This window comes from Lonchura striata, chromosome 1, assembly GCF_050655825.1.
Source record: "Lonchura striata isolate lonStrDom1 chromosome 1, ASM5065582v1, whole genome shotgun sequence".
Classification (NCBI taxonomy): domain Eukaryota; kingdom Metazoa; phylum Chordata; class Aves; order Passeriformes; family Estrildidae; genus Lonchura; species Lonchura striata.
In genome coordinates, this window is record NC_140703.1 from 88,628,006 (window position 1) to 88,643,426 (window position 15,421).

A 15,421-nucleotide genomic window follows, 5' to 3' on the forward strand; every position below is an offset into this window, starting at 1 on the left:
GGGTTTCCAATAACCAAGTGGTAAGGAAGCATTTTCAATAAATAAGCTGCACGTGGCTACCTTTTTTTATCTTACTAATGTAAAACTTAGTTGGTCCTATTTACTATTTATGGCCTTCTATGAGGGAGTTATGGCAATGGTTGGCACGAAAATGACAAATTTAATCTATCTAGATTTCTGTAAAATCTTTGATATGGTCCCACATAACAGCAAGTTTGCAGATGGCATGAAGCTGAGTGGGGTAGGTGACACAACAGAAGACAGGATGCCATGTAGAGGCACCTGGAAAATCTTGAGAAGTGGACACACCCAAACCTCATGATGTTCAACAAATCCAAGTTCAAGGTGCTGCACCTGGGTATATCCTAGATATGAGTGGATGGGGAGAAGTCACTGAGAGCTGCCCTGCTGAGAACTTGGGAGGTTCTGGCAGATGAAAAGCTGAACATGAGACAGGGGTGTGTACTCACAGCCCAGAAGGCCAATGGAATCCTCAGCTGCATCAAAAGGTGAGTGGCCAGCAGGTCAGGGGAGGCAATCCTCCACCTCTACTCTGCTGTCATGAAATCCCACTCAGAATACTGCATAGAGATCTGGAGTCCTCCACACAAGACATTTACCTCTTAGAGAAGGCCTGAAGGAGGGCCACAGAGATGATCAGAGATCCTCTCCTAAAAAGACAAGTTGAGAGAGCTGGAGTTGTTTACCATGGGAAAGAGAAGGCTCCAAGGAGACCTCACCAAGTACCTAAAGGGGGCTTTTAAAAATGAGGGAGAGGCAGATGGTGACAGGACAAGGGACAGTGGTTTTAAACTGAAAGAAGGTGTGTTTAAATTAGATGCTAGGAAGAAATTCTTTAGCCAGAGGGTAGTGAAGCACTGGAACAGGTTGCCCAGAGAAGCTGTAGACGCTCCATCCCTGCAAGCATTCAAGATCGGGTTGGATGGGGCTCTGAGCAATGGGGTCTTGTGAATGGCACCCCTGTCCTGGCAGGGAAGTTGGAACCAGATGATCTTTAAAGTCACTTCTGACTCAAACCACTCTATGAGTCTGTAATTCTATTACTTTCCAGCATGTGAAGGTATTTTGTGCCAAGTCAGTTGGCCTACAGGGCAGGGAACAACCCATGACCCATCTTGAAGTTGTCTGCTTTTGAGCATCCTCCAAGGTGACAGAACAATACACAATCAAAGTGCATGACTAGAGGCTCCAGTCTTTCCCTGCTTGGGATGCTCTGACCTCCATGGCCCTCAGGAAGGTCCTCACAGGTCCTCACACACTGACAGCTCTTGAATTAAAGTTCTCCTACAAAAATAAATATTTTAAGGCATGCTGAGAGGGTACTCAAGATGATGATGCCTTGAAGCTGTAAGAACATTCACCTGATACACACAAAATTAATGTAAAGAAATTGGAGAATAGATTCGAAGTTTAAAGAAATTGGGGTATTATTTTTTTAAAATGCCTAAGTTGACAGAAAGAGCACCTTTACAGGTATGGGGTTGTTTATATTTTCAGGCTTGTATCATGGCTCGAATGAGTACAGGCACACTTAAAAATGATGCTCAAGCTTTAGCAGCCCCCATATGTCCCCCTCCCCCTGGACGTGCCCTGGAAATGCTGAAATAAAAAGAGAATGTCAGCAGTTTTGCCAGAACTCCCAGGCAAGCCTGTCACAGTGGAAACCTGACATCCAGAAGACCTGGAAAGCCGCCAGTTTGTGCACAGCATGTGCATCCTGTATTCTGGCATTCAGGTGCATTGGATTTATTATGCATGTGCAGATCACCTGATTTATTGCCAGGGTTTATTACCAGGTGCAGCAAGGCCAGAAGCATGCTCAGAAAATGTTGGATTTACTGCATATACCCAGGACATCTGTGAGCACACACAATCACCTATTCCCCTGAGACTTCCTAGAAGGAAATACAGGAACCATTCCCAAACTTCTGCATTCGCTTTGGTTCCATGCTTGCCTGAAGAGAGAGACAGAATTCTGGGATAAAGTAAATGCAGCTACATCAGCATACTCTTAGCACATATTCCTAGAAAACTTGTTTATACTTCCCAATCCTCAAGAGATAACTGTGAGTGGATGAGGGCAAACTAGCAGCATTTCAACAGAGCTTTTCTACCGCACAGCAGATACATTAGCACCTAACGAGTTATGATGACTTCAGCTTTAATAGATGACTTTTCTTCTGCCAACCAAATTACAATATAAGCAAGTCTGAAATTTTATTAGTTGTTTTGGCACATGAATGTGAGTTGAGCAAAGGAAAAACACTCGAGCTACATATTTGTTCAAAAAATCAGAATTCCATTTTCTTTAAGGCTTTCCATTTTCTTTAAGGTTTTACTATATTTCCAAGTAATTCTGGAAAGTGGGAACTAGGTGTATCTGATGGGCATCCAGGTCAATGTTCCAAGACTCAGTCTGATCCAAAGCAGCAGTACTGTAGCAGTACTCCATAGTAGTACTGTAATAGGTATATTTAATTAGTTCCCATTGGTAACACATGTAGTCTAATGAGGTGCTGAAGTGCCTTACAGAACACTCAATAGTTATCAGCATTACAGTATCAGACCTTTAACACATTGGGATTATAGGAGCTCTAAATTATAATGTGTTACTGAGACCCATCCGACTTTGTGACTTTGTTGGGCAAGGGCATTTTTCTGCTGCTGCAAATGCCTTAGTTTGCACAACTGGATTTCACAAATGAGAGCCATCTCCAACTGAGATGCCACAGCCAACAGCATTTCCCAGGCAGGGTGCTTTGACTATGAGCCTCTTTTCTTTACAGCCCTTCACTGGTTCCCACTTTCCTCACCATGAAGGCCCTCTGTGGCCTGTCGCCAGCATTATGAAAAGTCATTACCAAAAATTATTACAATAAGGCTTTCTAGTCTTCTCTTGACCCATTAAGGCTCTCCAAGTTTCCAGCTAATCCCCCTCAGGGTATTCTTGTGCTGTCACTCATACTTGGGAGGAGTCCTCATAAACATGCCCAAATCTTTTCATTGTTCCTTTGGAGGTTCTTAAAAAGAAAGTTCTCCGTTTTCCCATCATGCTCACACTCATGGATTTGGCAGCACTGTCAGGCTGGTGGTTTGCTGCAATTGCTGTTTATTCAGATTATTAAAATAGTCCAGTCTTTCCTTTCTGACCAGTTTTGCCTTTTATCCATAATTTTCCTCAATTTTTCACTTTGTCTATGAAGTTTTTAGTACCATGACTGGATTTTTGTCCCAAGTCTCAGCAGCTCTTGTTACAGCAAATCTGGGTCCCTATGAAGATGCAAAGTGCAGTGGTAATGCTGAATAACAACAGCAACAGGCAGAAGGGTAAAATGACACAGCAGCCACCCTACTCTGGATTCAGTGCAGAACATTGACCATTCCAGGCCCTCAGTAAAGTTTGGCTATAATGGGAACATAAGGAGTTTCACTATTATTTCTATTGGGGTAAATAGTTAGAATGTTGGCTCTTCTTGGAAACTTTCATTGTAACTTAATTTCAAATCATCAATGCTCCAGAATTAACTGCAACTTTCATTATTCAACTGTTTTTCTTCTTCTTTTTAACCTTTATGATAATTTATTCATTTTCCTTTTTTTAGCTATACATTACTTTGCTCTGTGTGTGTCGTAGAACTAATTTTTCTAGTTACTTTGACAAACCTGACATCTTGCAGCTGTTACACATCTTGTGTCAATTACATCTCTAGATAAAAAGAATTCTTAAACCCAGAAGGCTGCAGATGGCTTCCTGGAGAGGGGTTAATGGGTTAACTCCAGCTTCCTAATAAAGCCTTTTGGGGGTCCCTTTTCTTGAGCTGTTCTCTTCAGTCTGCTTCTCTTATGCCCTTCTAATTTTGCTATTTCACTTACTATGACTCGCATTCCTCTCTGGTCACAAGAGAGGAACTGAAACACCAGTGTCCATCCATCCCTGCCCCCAACCCACCCAAAGGTGCCTGGGGGGCAAGACAAAATGCCTGTCACCTGAACCTTATCTCCACATATCATGCAGGCTGCTTATGGAAGGGCACAGCTGAATGACCACAAATCAGTGGAGTGACAACTCAAACCACCACTAATCCCTAATAAATTCTGGACTGTCCCACAGATTTGGGGATCTCCTGACAACTGGTGATGCTCTCAGCATCTGGCAAACCACTTGTGTCTAATTGGGTACCTTGAGATATTTACAATGTGCTTAATGGTTACTGAAGAGATTGATCACCCTATTCTTAATATCTATCCAAAAAGGGTATATAAAATCCTTTGATCTTGCTAAGGCAGCAAAACATGTCGAACCATCAGTTATGTAAAGGTGCTTGTTATTAATTTGAATACTGCACAGAGAGGAAAGAACAGAAGTACCATATAATGAGATATATTAAGACTACAAAAGAATTAAGTGAAGCTGTTACGTTATGAATCATGATTTTATTGTTTAGCAGTCAGCTCTTGATGTAATTCAGATAATAATGAATGGGCTAATTTCTTCCACCTTATTCAGGCAAAACTTCCATTGACTTCAAAGAGAAAGTTGTCCAAGTGAGGAGTAGAGATTGCTGCATCTATGCCATTATTTGCAAATGCCTTTCTGAATATGAAGTTTTCCTTTATAATGGGCTATTGCCAATAACACTAACATTTACATAATGTAAACCTCTTACATAAGAGTCTTTCAAGTTCAGAAAATATTTTTTATTCCTATTGCAAACTGCCACCTTAAAGTTCTTCCATTAACCCTAGCACATATTAAAGTACAAGAACATACCAACTTTCTCAGCACACCATTTCCACTATTTTTCCTTCCCCTCAATTTTTTTATTTCATTTTACCATGAATATTTTATCAGGAGAATGTGATATTTATTGATTATTCGAAAAGAGATGATTTATAATTGCAAATATTTCTCTTTATCACAGAAGAGTGCAAAAAAGGGGGAAATGTGCTAAGCCTTATTACTTGTTACATTTTAACAGATGCCAGGAATATTTGAGGAAACAAATTAATATATAGCCATATATATTCTTCTTACTCTATAGTTCTGTTTGTAAGTTACTACCCTATAAAACTTTTCAAATTGGGACTTTCAAGTAATTCCTAAAGCAATGGCTCAAAGCCTGAAAAATATGCTTAAACATAATACTTCCTTTTTAGATCAGGGCAGGAATCTTCAGGTTTTTGACAAAACTAGATTATTTTTTCTCATATTATAAAGTATGCACTGCCATCTGGAACTTATTTTGACATTGTGAATCTTAATGCCTCGGAAAAGTACACAGAACAATGGATGGGCACTACTTGATTATTTTAAATTGAAATTAATTAATTATGAAACAGCTGCAATCATCTAAATTACTTATTTCCCCTTTCAGTGAAAATGAATTTATAGGCATTTGCAAAGCATACAAAAATAAAAAGAGAGTCAAGAAAGTCTGTATGAAGGGAAGTAATGTAAAATTGTCTATGATCTGTATTTCAAGAAAGTAAATAATTAATAACTCCTAGGAAGCATATTAAGGATTGCTCATTCTATTATACAGACACATTGAGCAGCAAAATGCTTTAAATCTCAACAACAAAGACAGTACAGAACTCCATAGAATTTACCTTTCCAGGTAATCATTTTTTCAGCAGAAAACAGCAAATTATTCACATTAAAACCACACTGTGACTTGAAAGAAGCTTCTCAGTCATTGAATAAAGACAGATGAGCAATGAGTGTTAGAAAAGTTACCAAGGCATCAAAAGATCTACAGTTAAGGCCATTAAAGAATAGCTAATCTACTCTAGTTTTAATTCTTTGCTAATGGGTTTCCTTAAATGTGCTTTACATCAGCTGTAATTAGTTCAAGATACTGCTACTTATATACTTCTAAGATCAACAAAAAAAAAAAGGGTTGCATTTATACCACTTGCTATGTAATCATGTTCACACAGCCACACACCCAAGTTGGCAAGGTCTTGTGAAGTGTGAAGCCTTGAAGAATGCCATAAAGAGATAGTTTGCTTGGATCTACAAAAGCTGGTTCAGCTCCAGCATCAAAAGCATTTATCTGTGCTTTCCTTTTTTGGGGTTATCTCAACACTATTTTACCTCAGATGTTGCAGAATCATCTGCACTAAATGGCCAGGGATACATTAACAGGTATACATTACCACAGATATTGGCAATACGTATATTTTTGTTACCGATGCTATGGGTTTGGAACAGATTTTCATAGACACTGGCAGCTACCAAAAACCAGACCCAAACCCAACTATACTCCTTTCCCTTTTCACATTAGAGAGAGACTGGGTTGTGAATGGGATTCACTCCTTAGAAAAAGGAAACAAGAAGTCTTGGGGAAGACTTTTTAGCACCTTCCAGGACCTAAAGCAGGCCGACAGGAAAGCTGGGGAGAGTCTTATTACAAGGACATGTAGTGACAGGACAAGGAGGAATAGCTTCAAACCGAAAGAGGGCAGGTTTAGATTAGATATTAGGAAGATATTATTTACTGTGAGGGTAAAGACACTGCTGAGACACTGAAACAGGCTGCCCAGAGAAGCTGTGGGTGCCCTATCCTGGAAGTGTTCAAGGCCAGGTTGGATGGGGCTCTGAGCAACCTGGTCTGGTGGAAAGTGTCCCTGTCCAAGGCAGCAGGGTTGGCATTAAGTGGTCTCTAAGGTCCCTCCCAACACAAACCATTCTGTGATTCCATGATACACTTTGAAAGGCTGAGCTCCACGAGCTGCAAACATGCTGGTGTACAAGGCAATGTGGTGACACAAATTCAGGCAAGTCAGGATCATGGTGGTTTCCTTGTGGGGAGCCTTGGCAAATGGACTAGCACAAAAACACCTTTTGTATTAAGAAATTCCTGACAGTCTTCAAGCCTACCCACAAATAAAGCACATTGTGACATTAATTTACTCTTTAAACTAGTGACATTTAGTTAATTCAAGGTCATCATCCTGGAGAAAATGTTACACTCTCTTTGCCAAACACAAATGAAGAAATGCATGCTTAGCTTTTATTGTTACTTTGTCCTTTAAAAACAGTTGATGACATGACAAGTTCCCTCCCTATGTCAGAAACAAAAAATATTAAAAAGTGTGCTCTATTGGATGCATATCAATGTAATTATCTTCTCCAGAGTCTCTGTCAGCTCAGTCTGTTAATTTTTTCTAGGCTAAGGTACAACCATCTATTGCAGTTGCTGTTCTAAAGCAAATGAGACATTATTTACATCACTCTCTCAGGAAATTGACAGACCTGAGAGATGAACCCTTCTGGTCAATCACAAGTGGTCAATGACAGAAGGAATCAATTTTCTCTTGGTGCATCACTAGGATGTAGACACCATTTAGCATCAGCAGAACAAAAGGTAACATCCCCCCAGAGAAGATTTAGGACACCTGCCAACATCAATGCCTGAGAACAGGCTCCCCAAAACCTTCACAGTGACCAAAACAAAGAAGGCAAGGAGAAAAACAGGGAAATGCATGGTTGGAGAGACTACTGCTGAAATGGCTTTTGAATCTGAACTCTGCAAATGCATATCAACAAACCTTTTTCCTTCTGATCCATCTGTCATATTTGCATTTTTCTTACCACCACAGGTCATCATAATACCTGGCACCTAGACTGCACCATCATGGCAATGCACGAGCCAGGGAAGCCATGAGTTTCTCCCTAATATATTTCAAAAGTGATATGTGCAGAAAGAAATGATTGCAGCTCAAAGCAATCAAAACATGCTCACTGTAAGAAGACACAACCTTCATCCTCTGATTGTACACTCCTGCCATGTAGTCAAACCAGGGTGAGCCACAAAGGACTCTTTCTCTGCTCAAGAACATGTGCAAACAACCACACAGAAAGACTGGGTTACATTAAGAAGTTGTGGAGCTTTGTCAGATACAACCCTCTTGTTTTTAGTTTTAAGTACTTACAGTTGTGGATCATCTTTATTAAGAAACAAAACATAGCAACAAAAAGCTTCTTAGCAAAGATTTCTGGTCCCTTCTGCATAATTTTAAGTGTTTCCTTCCTGCTGAGACCACCACTGCTGCATTGGAACTAATTTATTTTTTAAGAAATACATAAAGGGTCTCTGAGGCTAAGTTTAAATTGCATTCCTACTGTCATATTTCCCAAGATACATTTGTATCCAGCTCCTTGGTACATGCATTCGGGTTTAAATCTCCCTAAGAGGACAAAATGCAGTCCTCCTAAGTCACTAACACTATTTTTGTTTGCTTAAGGTACTAGGAAAGTTTTGCTATCAAGTTGTAAGAGAGGAACACAAGTTATGCATTTTTACCTTTGAAAAGATACAGAAAACGTTTAGCACAGAATATTAATAATTGTCATTATGTTCATTTAACTGTCACTACAGTTCATTCACTCTTTCTCCTAAGTACAAATTTGTAGTTACCCACAATTTATTCAGAAATTATGCACAGTATTACCTGAGTATTCAACTGTAAGTATCCATTATTTGCTCTCCTGGGGCCTTAGGCAGAACCAGCAAGTATAACCAATGTCTTAATACTGATTTTTAAGAGACAGAAGAGTAGTCCTACTCTTAGTTGCCCTACTGGCAATTAAGTGACTCCAATGGATTTGGCCAGAGCAGGGACCAGTGTCCCCCCTGGGAGCAGTCAGACAGTGAATCCAGTCCTCAGCAGCAGTACCAAAATGGGGAGTCCCACTGCCAGCAGGGCAGGGTTTATGAAGAGCTAATTCTGTTCAAAACCAAGGAAGTTTGATCGCAGCTTTCCCTTTTCCTACTTCCAGTTTTTCCCTAAGAACTTATGGTTTTCCCCTGGAATCAGCCTTACAGCTAACCAACCATATACACAGAAAGTTTCCATGGGTTTCCTAGAAAATGCCATCCTTTTGAAATCTCATTTTTTGACAGGGCCACTTCACAGTAACAACCTGATCAGTCTGTCTGATGAGACAACATGTCACACAGAATATAACCTCCCTGATTTTTACCTGTATGTGATGCCAATTTCTCTTCATTTCTACAGCTTTTACTCTATCACTCCTATTATTAAAAAAGTAATAACCTGACTGTAACATATCTCTCTTTTTATTCATGATTTGTCATTTCCTAGTCATAAATATGAAGCAAATGGATTAATTTGTTTTATGAAGTTAGAAACCCCTGTAATTAAACAGTTGCTTCCTTAATGACAGTGTCATGGAGTTGAGTATGAAATTATTTCTAATATATGGATGACAAGATGTTCCCACAGCCAGTATTCTTTGGAATGCTGCTTTTTAATGGCCCATGCTTCTTGTCAACTAGTTTTAAGAAACCTGGTATTTTCCTCAAAATATTCACAAAGAATGAGAACTGCTGCATGCATCTCATGCACTCTTCTGAACCCTTCTCCAATAACCTAGAGTAAGGGTTTTGCCTCAACTTCTGATGAATACATCCCCAGAGGAGAACAAATCTACACGTCTGAGTGTCAGAATGAACTTAAAGGGTTGTTCATCTCTTGCATCACACAATTGGGCACAGGTACTCAAACAGTCCTCAGGGAGACAAATGAAAGCACATCCATTGTCCTATTGGTGTAACAGAATTTTACTTATTAGACAAATTCAAATCACAAGCTTAAAAACTAATTATTCTTAAAAAAAAATATTAAGTACTGTGAATTAGAGATAATAGTCCAGATTCTCATCTGATGTAAACTAGCAAATCCTCTGGACTCAGTGGAGATTCAAATGAAGAGGATGTGGTATATTACATCCAGCAAATGAACACTCACACATCACAGCAGACATGTTTTTAAAATATTATTATTCAGCCAATGTTTATAAAGTACTTTGACCATGAAAAGCTTGCTCTTCTTATTATTTATAATGTTTTAGCACATACAATTTGTTCAGTGCTGAAAGAAAAAAAAGTTCAAACAATAAAAGCAGTTCCTGACCCAAAGGGCTTCCAGCCTAAAAAACAAGCATCAAGAAGAGAGAACATGCTGTGAAAGCAGGAGAAGGGAACAATCTATAGTTATTACTTGTCTATTGTTTTCTTACAACTTATAATCATCACAGAAAGAGAAAATTTTTAGATGGGATCTCAGTGAGGGACAGGTGGTAACTGTGCGTTGACACTGGGAGGAAGGGACAATAGGAAACACCACACAGAGAGAAATAAAAAGCCAAAGATGATTTCAAGCATTAATGGTTGAAAAGGGGTAAGAGGTAAAAAGAAAAAAATAAGGGGTAAAGTCCAAGACACAGGCTGGAGTAGAGTTGTAAAGGAGATGTGAGATAAAAGAGGACACTTTTTTTTTTTTTTTTTTTTTTTTGAGAGGGAGGTATAATTGCTGAGCATTTTCTGTAAAAAGGTCAAGCTGGTCCAGCCTGTTACCATACTGAGAGAGTGACCCCTCTCACCCCAAAGTAGCTGCTTACAGTTATCTGAAAGTAAACATTGTGATCTCCTACTTTGACTGAAGAAGTATGTGTAGAATTAGCTTTCTAAAACTGTCTCTGGTAAACAACATGCAACATAAGAAAAAAAAAATCTTGCCTTACTCAAATATAAAATGTAGAGACTAAAAGCCAAGCAACCTGGAATCAAGAAGTTACAAAAGGTTCATTTATAAGACTGCTGGATGTCTGACCACTTTTTGTTAATAGCAACTTCCAAACAAAACGCTCATTGACTTCAAATGGAGCAGGAACAGACCCAAAGATAGCAAATGAACTAATAATTCAGTACAAGGTCTGTAAAACACACTGGGCCATCTTATACTGTGGCATCTGATATTGATCTTAGCTTGGAAGCTATACAGCCATACATTTTTTACAGGACTATCCAACCCCTACAAAACTAATGTTAACTCAAAATGCACAGAAGTATCAGGTAACTACCAAATAAACAAATTACATACTCAGCTTCTTTTACCTAAACAAACACTGTTTTGTTTGTGGCTAACAAACATCTTACATTCAAAATTATTTTCTTGGTTGGTACAACACAGTAAGTGCTTTAATACATCTGCTAATTGCTTTTAATGAGTGGGGAACAACTCTGCCTGTGCATGTATCTTACATCAGCTTTTGAGGAGAGCCTTTACTGACTGGTCTTCACTATTGCTGTGCCTAAACCTAAGCACAGAGTTAAGGACCTGGCTGAATTTTGATCTTGATTTGTTAAATAAAGCAAATAACAAAACAAATGCCTGTAATGCAGAACTAGTCTGGGCACTCTGATTAGGTCCTTTGGTCTGTTCATTTGCTGCTTTCCATCATGTATAGTATGTTTACTGATGTACAACAGGCGTATAAAACACCTCCATCTGTGATTTTCCATCTCTTTTTGTCCACTGTAAACAAATGCAAACCTGTAACACACTGGAGAATCCACATCCTTGACACTGGACAAGTAAAACTACACATGTAGCACACAAATAAATGCATAGAGAAAGAAGAACAGGAGTCAGGGCTGTGGTTTGAAGTCTGTTGATAACATATAACAGATTACTCTGTTGGTCAGCACTAACAACACCTTGAGTTAAGTTGGGCTGATCACCCTAAAATGTTCCAAAAAAAGCTTCCCAAATTGGCACAAGTTTTGTTTATGCCACAGATTGGTATGTTTTCTTAAAATTCCTTTTGAGTTTGTGCTCAGCTTTCACTATTTGAATTATAGTAGTTTTCTGGAAAGCAGAAGCGCTATTGGCATCCATACAATCTGGGAAAACTACTGTTTAGTAGAAAATAGCTTACAATATTCTACCATTAGAGTTTACTAGCTAAATACTGTCTTATAGTCACTACATGATATATCATTACATTTTCTGTGTTACAGCAAAGCAAAAGACATAGCATGTATTAATTGGAAACAAAATTCATTAATAGTATAATAGCAACAATCTATTAAAATTGGTTAGCATGCCTCTGTTCATTTGGAAACACCTTTTGATTTTTCCAAAAACATCTCAAATAAATTAAGAAAATTTAAAAAAGAAAACAACACTTTAGAACAACACATTAATATTTAATTACTGCACTTCTAAGCAAAATGTTCACCAAATACTTCAAAAAGTGGATTTTCAGTCATAAATTAAGTGCACAAATTGCCATTATGGCCACATTCAAAATAATAAAGGACAACATTCATTCTTGTTGCAGAGAAAATTAAGTCTCTTTAAGTGTTGCTCTTTGCCATGAAGTACTTTCTATCTATGTAGTGTATTTTATTTCCCTTTTTGGCAACAACTGCACAACTTTGAAGACATTCTCATAAGTCTTCATAGCTGAACATCACCAAGTTCAAAAGCTTTGTTTTAGCCAGTTAAGTACAGAATTCACACCAGATTTCTTGAGAATGTCCATAACTTGCCCCGTGGCAAGCAGGCAGGATGGCAGGAGGGCAGCATGCAACATCCACCCTGCCTGCAAATGGGAGAATGACCCAGGGCCCCAGGGCACTGCTGACCTTCACAACAGGCTTTGGAAGCTTTCACTAAGCCAAAGTAAGCTTTTATTTATTACTGTTTGCTCGACTTTTCAAAACTTACTATTCCAAACCACTTGTCAAACAGCTGCTTCGTGATAAACTTTCAGCCCATGATCTGATACTCCAAGCTAAAGCTGATGGCAAAACTTAGTGCCCCAAAAAGGACTCAGAAACACGACAGCAACCCCCCTGCCCCCCTCACTAGGCACTGCTCTGCGTATTTGTGCAGTTCAACCCCTACAAAGGGGTAAGTTTAGCAGTGAATGCAGGCCTGCCACTATGCAATGATTTCTAATGTGCTTTTTGGAGTCCTTCTGATGAACTCACCTTCTAAACTGCAACAGCTGTAGAGGAAAACAAGTAACAAGAGCTATGAAACCACAAGATTGCAAGAAACGCAAATACAGATATTTTTAAGACAGTAATTTAGCTGGAAAAGAGTTGATGTCTTTTTGGACCCATACAGGAGTCTTGTGGCAACCACAGTCATTTGAAAGTGGCTCCAGAGCAGTCAAGAAGTGTGCTTAAAAGGTTATGAGAAGAAGCAATGGCCAGACACAGCCTAGATCCCTAATGTCCCAGAGTTACGTTGTTAGTTTTTCAAATCATTATTAACTCAAATAGCCTGCTCAGAGAACAGAGTAATGGACAGCCCACTTTTGCTGAAAAAGAAAATAGACCCAATGTATGTCTTTATTCAAGGAGAAAGGGAACAGCACTCAAATGTGTAAAAGCATTATTTCTGCCACTTTTGTTTAATAGAAAAAAACACGTAATTTAATTGTAAAGCCATACATATGGACTGTAAACTTAAAATCAGGCCAGAGATAAATGTTATGGTTTGGATATAAACTGAATATCGGTATTTATAATTGAAACGAGGACATAACCTTAACTTGTGTCACAGAGAGAAACACTATAATTAAAAACTTTTATGGGGTAATAACTAATTTTGTATTATCCACGCTCTTTAAAGTTCCCATAGCAATGTAAAAGTTTTATTGGGCTCAATGTTATCAATGTATGCATTTATGAGCACCCACATTATTCCGCGCAAGCTGTTCTCATCATCCTGAAGTCTTTTGCGAGAGGCAGCTCAACTAACGGGACTCGCTGGTCCAGCTTCTTTCGCTACACCTGCCACCGAGGAGATAAGCCGGCGCTGTCGAACGCGCACCCTACTGACAGAAGCCATAGCTCACCTAACACGGTTTTAAACAAAATGCACACCGGTATGTGATTCCCGGCAAAAGAAACCCCAGCTCCCCGCACTCCAGAGCCGGCGGGCGGGCGCGCAGTGCCGCCGCTGCTCCGCGGAGCGCGCCCGCTTGGAGCGCACCCGCCCGGCCCGGCCCGGCCCGGCTCGGCTCGGCCCGGCCCGGCCCGCGGGGGAAGGCAGCGCGGCTGCCCGCGCCGGCTCCGCGGCACCGCACTCGCGTCCCACCGCGGGCTCCCACCGCGGCATCGCCCCGCGGGTCCCGGCGCTTCCCCGCACCCCGGGGGCTCCAGCGGGGAGCGGAGCGCTTCCTCCCCACGCCGCGGACCTCCGCTGGACCCGACGGGGGCCCGCCGCCCCGGGGCCGGCGGCGGGGAGCGGCGGCCGCCCGGGGGCAGCGTGACTCCCGCAGCAAACTCCGGGACTTGGCAGAGGCAGCAGCTTGGGGAGGGTGGTGCAGGGGGGAGGGCAGCGCTTCCCACCTCCAGCCGCTAATGACATTTCTAGAAATTGTTTCCCCTCCTCCCTGGCAGCCCCGCACCCGCCGCCGTGGCGGGCAGGGACGGGGGTGTGCAGGGGGAGGTCAAGGGCATGCAGCGCGGGGGGTGCAATAAAGACAGCCCGGGAGGGAGTTGAGGAGCGAAGGTGGGGGTGGGGGGTGAAAGGGGTGTGCAGAAAAGATGGGGGATGAGTCCAACTCGAGGTACCAGAGGTGGGTGGGCACAAGGTATTATTGAGGGGAAGAGGGTGACAGTGGTGGGGGGGGAGGGGGGGGCGGAGGGACGAGTGCAGGTGACCCCTCCAGCCAAACACCACACTCATCTCCCAGACCCACCCTGGAAGTCAGGGGATGGGGGCAGTCGTCCCTCTGCCCCTGCCAAGCCAGCGATGCTTGGAGAGCAAGTGACAGAGGAGACACTGCTAATACACCCGCTGCCCCAGTTATTGTACCCTCGGGCCAATGCACCCCCCTTATTGCACGCCCACTATTGCTGCACCCCAAATTTACTGCATCTCTCCAGGTAAGTGCACACTCACTCCAAATTATTGCACATGCCCCAGTTATCGCGCCCCCTCCAGTTACCGCACATCCCCCGCAGCCCCTGTGTCCCCGCGCCCGGGGGGAGCAGAGGCACCACTCACCATAGAGAGTCGAGGTCCCACTCCTGAAGGAGAGCTAAGTCGAAGCTGTCCATGGTGAGCGATGTCAGCGCCGCCGCGCTGCAACCACACGGCGTCCGGGGCGCATCGTAACTGCACCGCGGGCAGGGCGAGGGCGCGGAGCACCCCCGGCGCCGCCGCCGGCCGCTCTCCGCACACGCGCGGGAGGGGACGGACCCCACAGCCCCCTTCCTCCGCTTCCCCCTAGGAAAGAAGCAAGCACCCTGCCCCCAGAAGAAAGCACACGGTGCCGCCGCTCGTGTGCGAGCGGCGCGGCGCGGCTGGGCTCGGCTGGGCTCGGCTCGGCCGCCGCCGCCGCCGCGCTCCGCTCCCGCCCCGCTCCTCCTCCCTCCCGCCCGCCCGCCCGCCGCCGGGAGCGCGGCCGAGGCGGCGCCCGCCCCGCGCACGCAGCGCCCGCGTCCGCGCAGCGCCCGCCCGGCGCGGGGGGGCGGCACAGCCCGCCGGGCAGGGGGAGTGCTGGCAACTTGCGCCCGGGTGGGGGGTTTGGCCCGCCGAAGTTGGGTTTGGGGTGGGTTTTTTC

The 15,421-nt window shown here is 42.6% G+C and overlaps 1 protein-coding gene across 6 annotated transcripts in view; it reads right to left on the reverse strand.

The window, feature by feature from the left end:
• Positions 1–15,174, reverse strand: part of AFF3 (ALF transcription elongation factor 3) — a 325,295-nt gene extending 310,121 nt beyond the window's left edge. For 3 of the 6 annotated variants that reach the window (XM_085557434.1, XM_085557444.1, XM_021538600.3), the window contains exon 1: positions 14,863–15,171. In XM_085557434.1, the coding sequence (XP_085413560.1) occupies positions 14,863–14,915 (53 nt within the window). In that variant the 5' untranslated portion in view covers positions 14,916–15,171. Of the gene's footprint in view, positions 1–14,862 lie in introns of all 6 variants that reach the window. The other 3 variants (XM_085557459.1, XM_085557464.1, XM_085557452.1) reach the window with 3 other exon arrangements.
• Between the last annotated feature and the right edge of the window lie 247 nt (positions 15,175–15,421).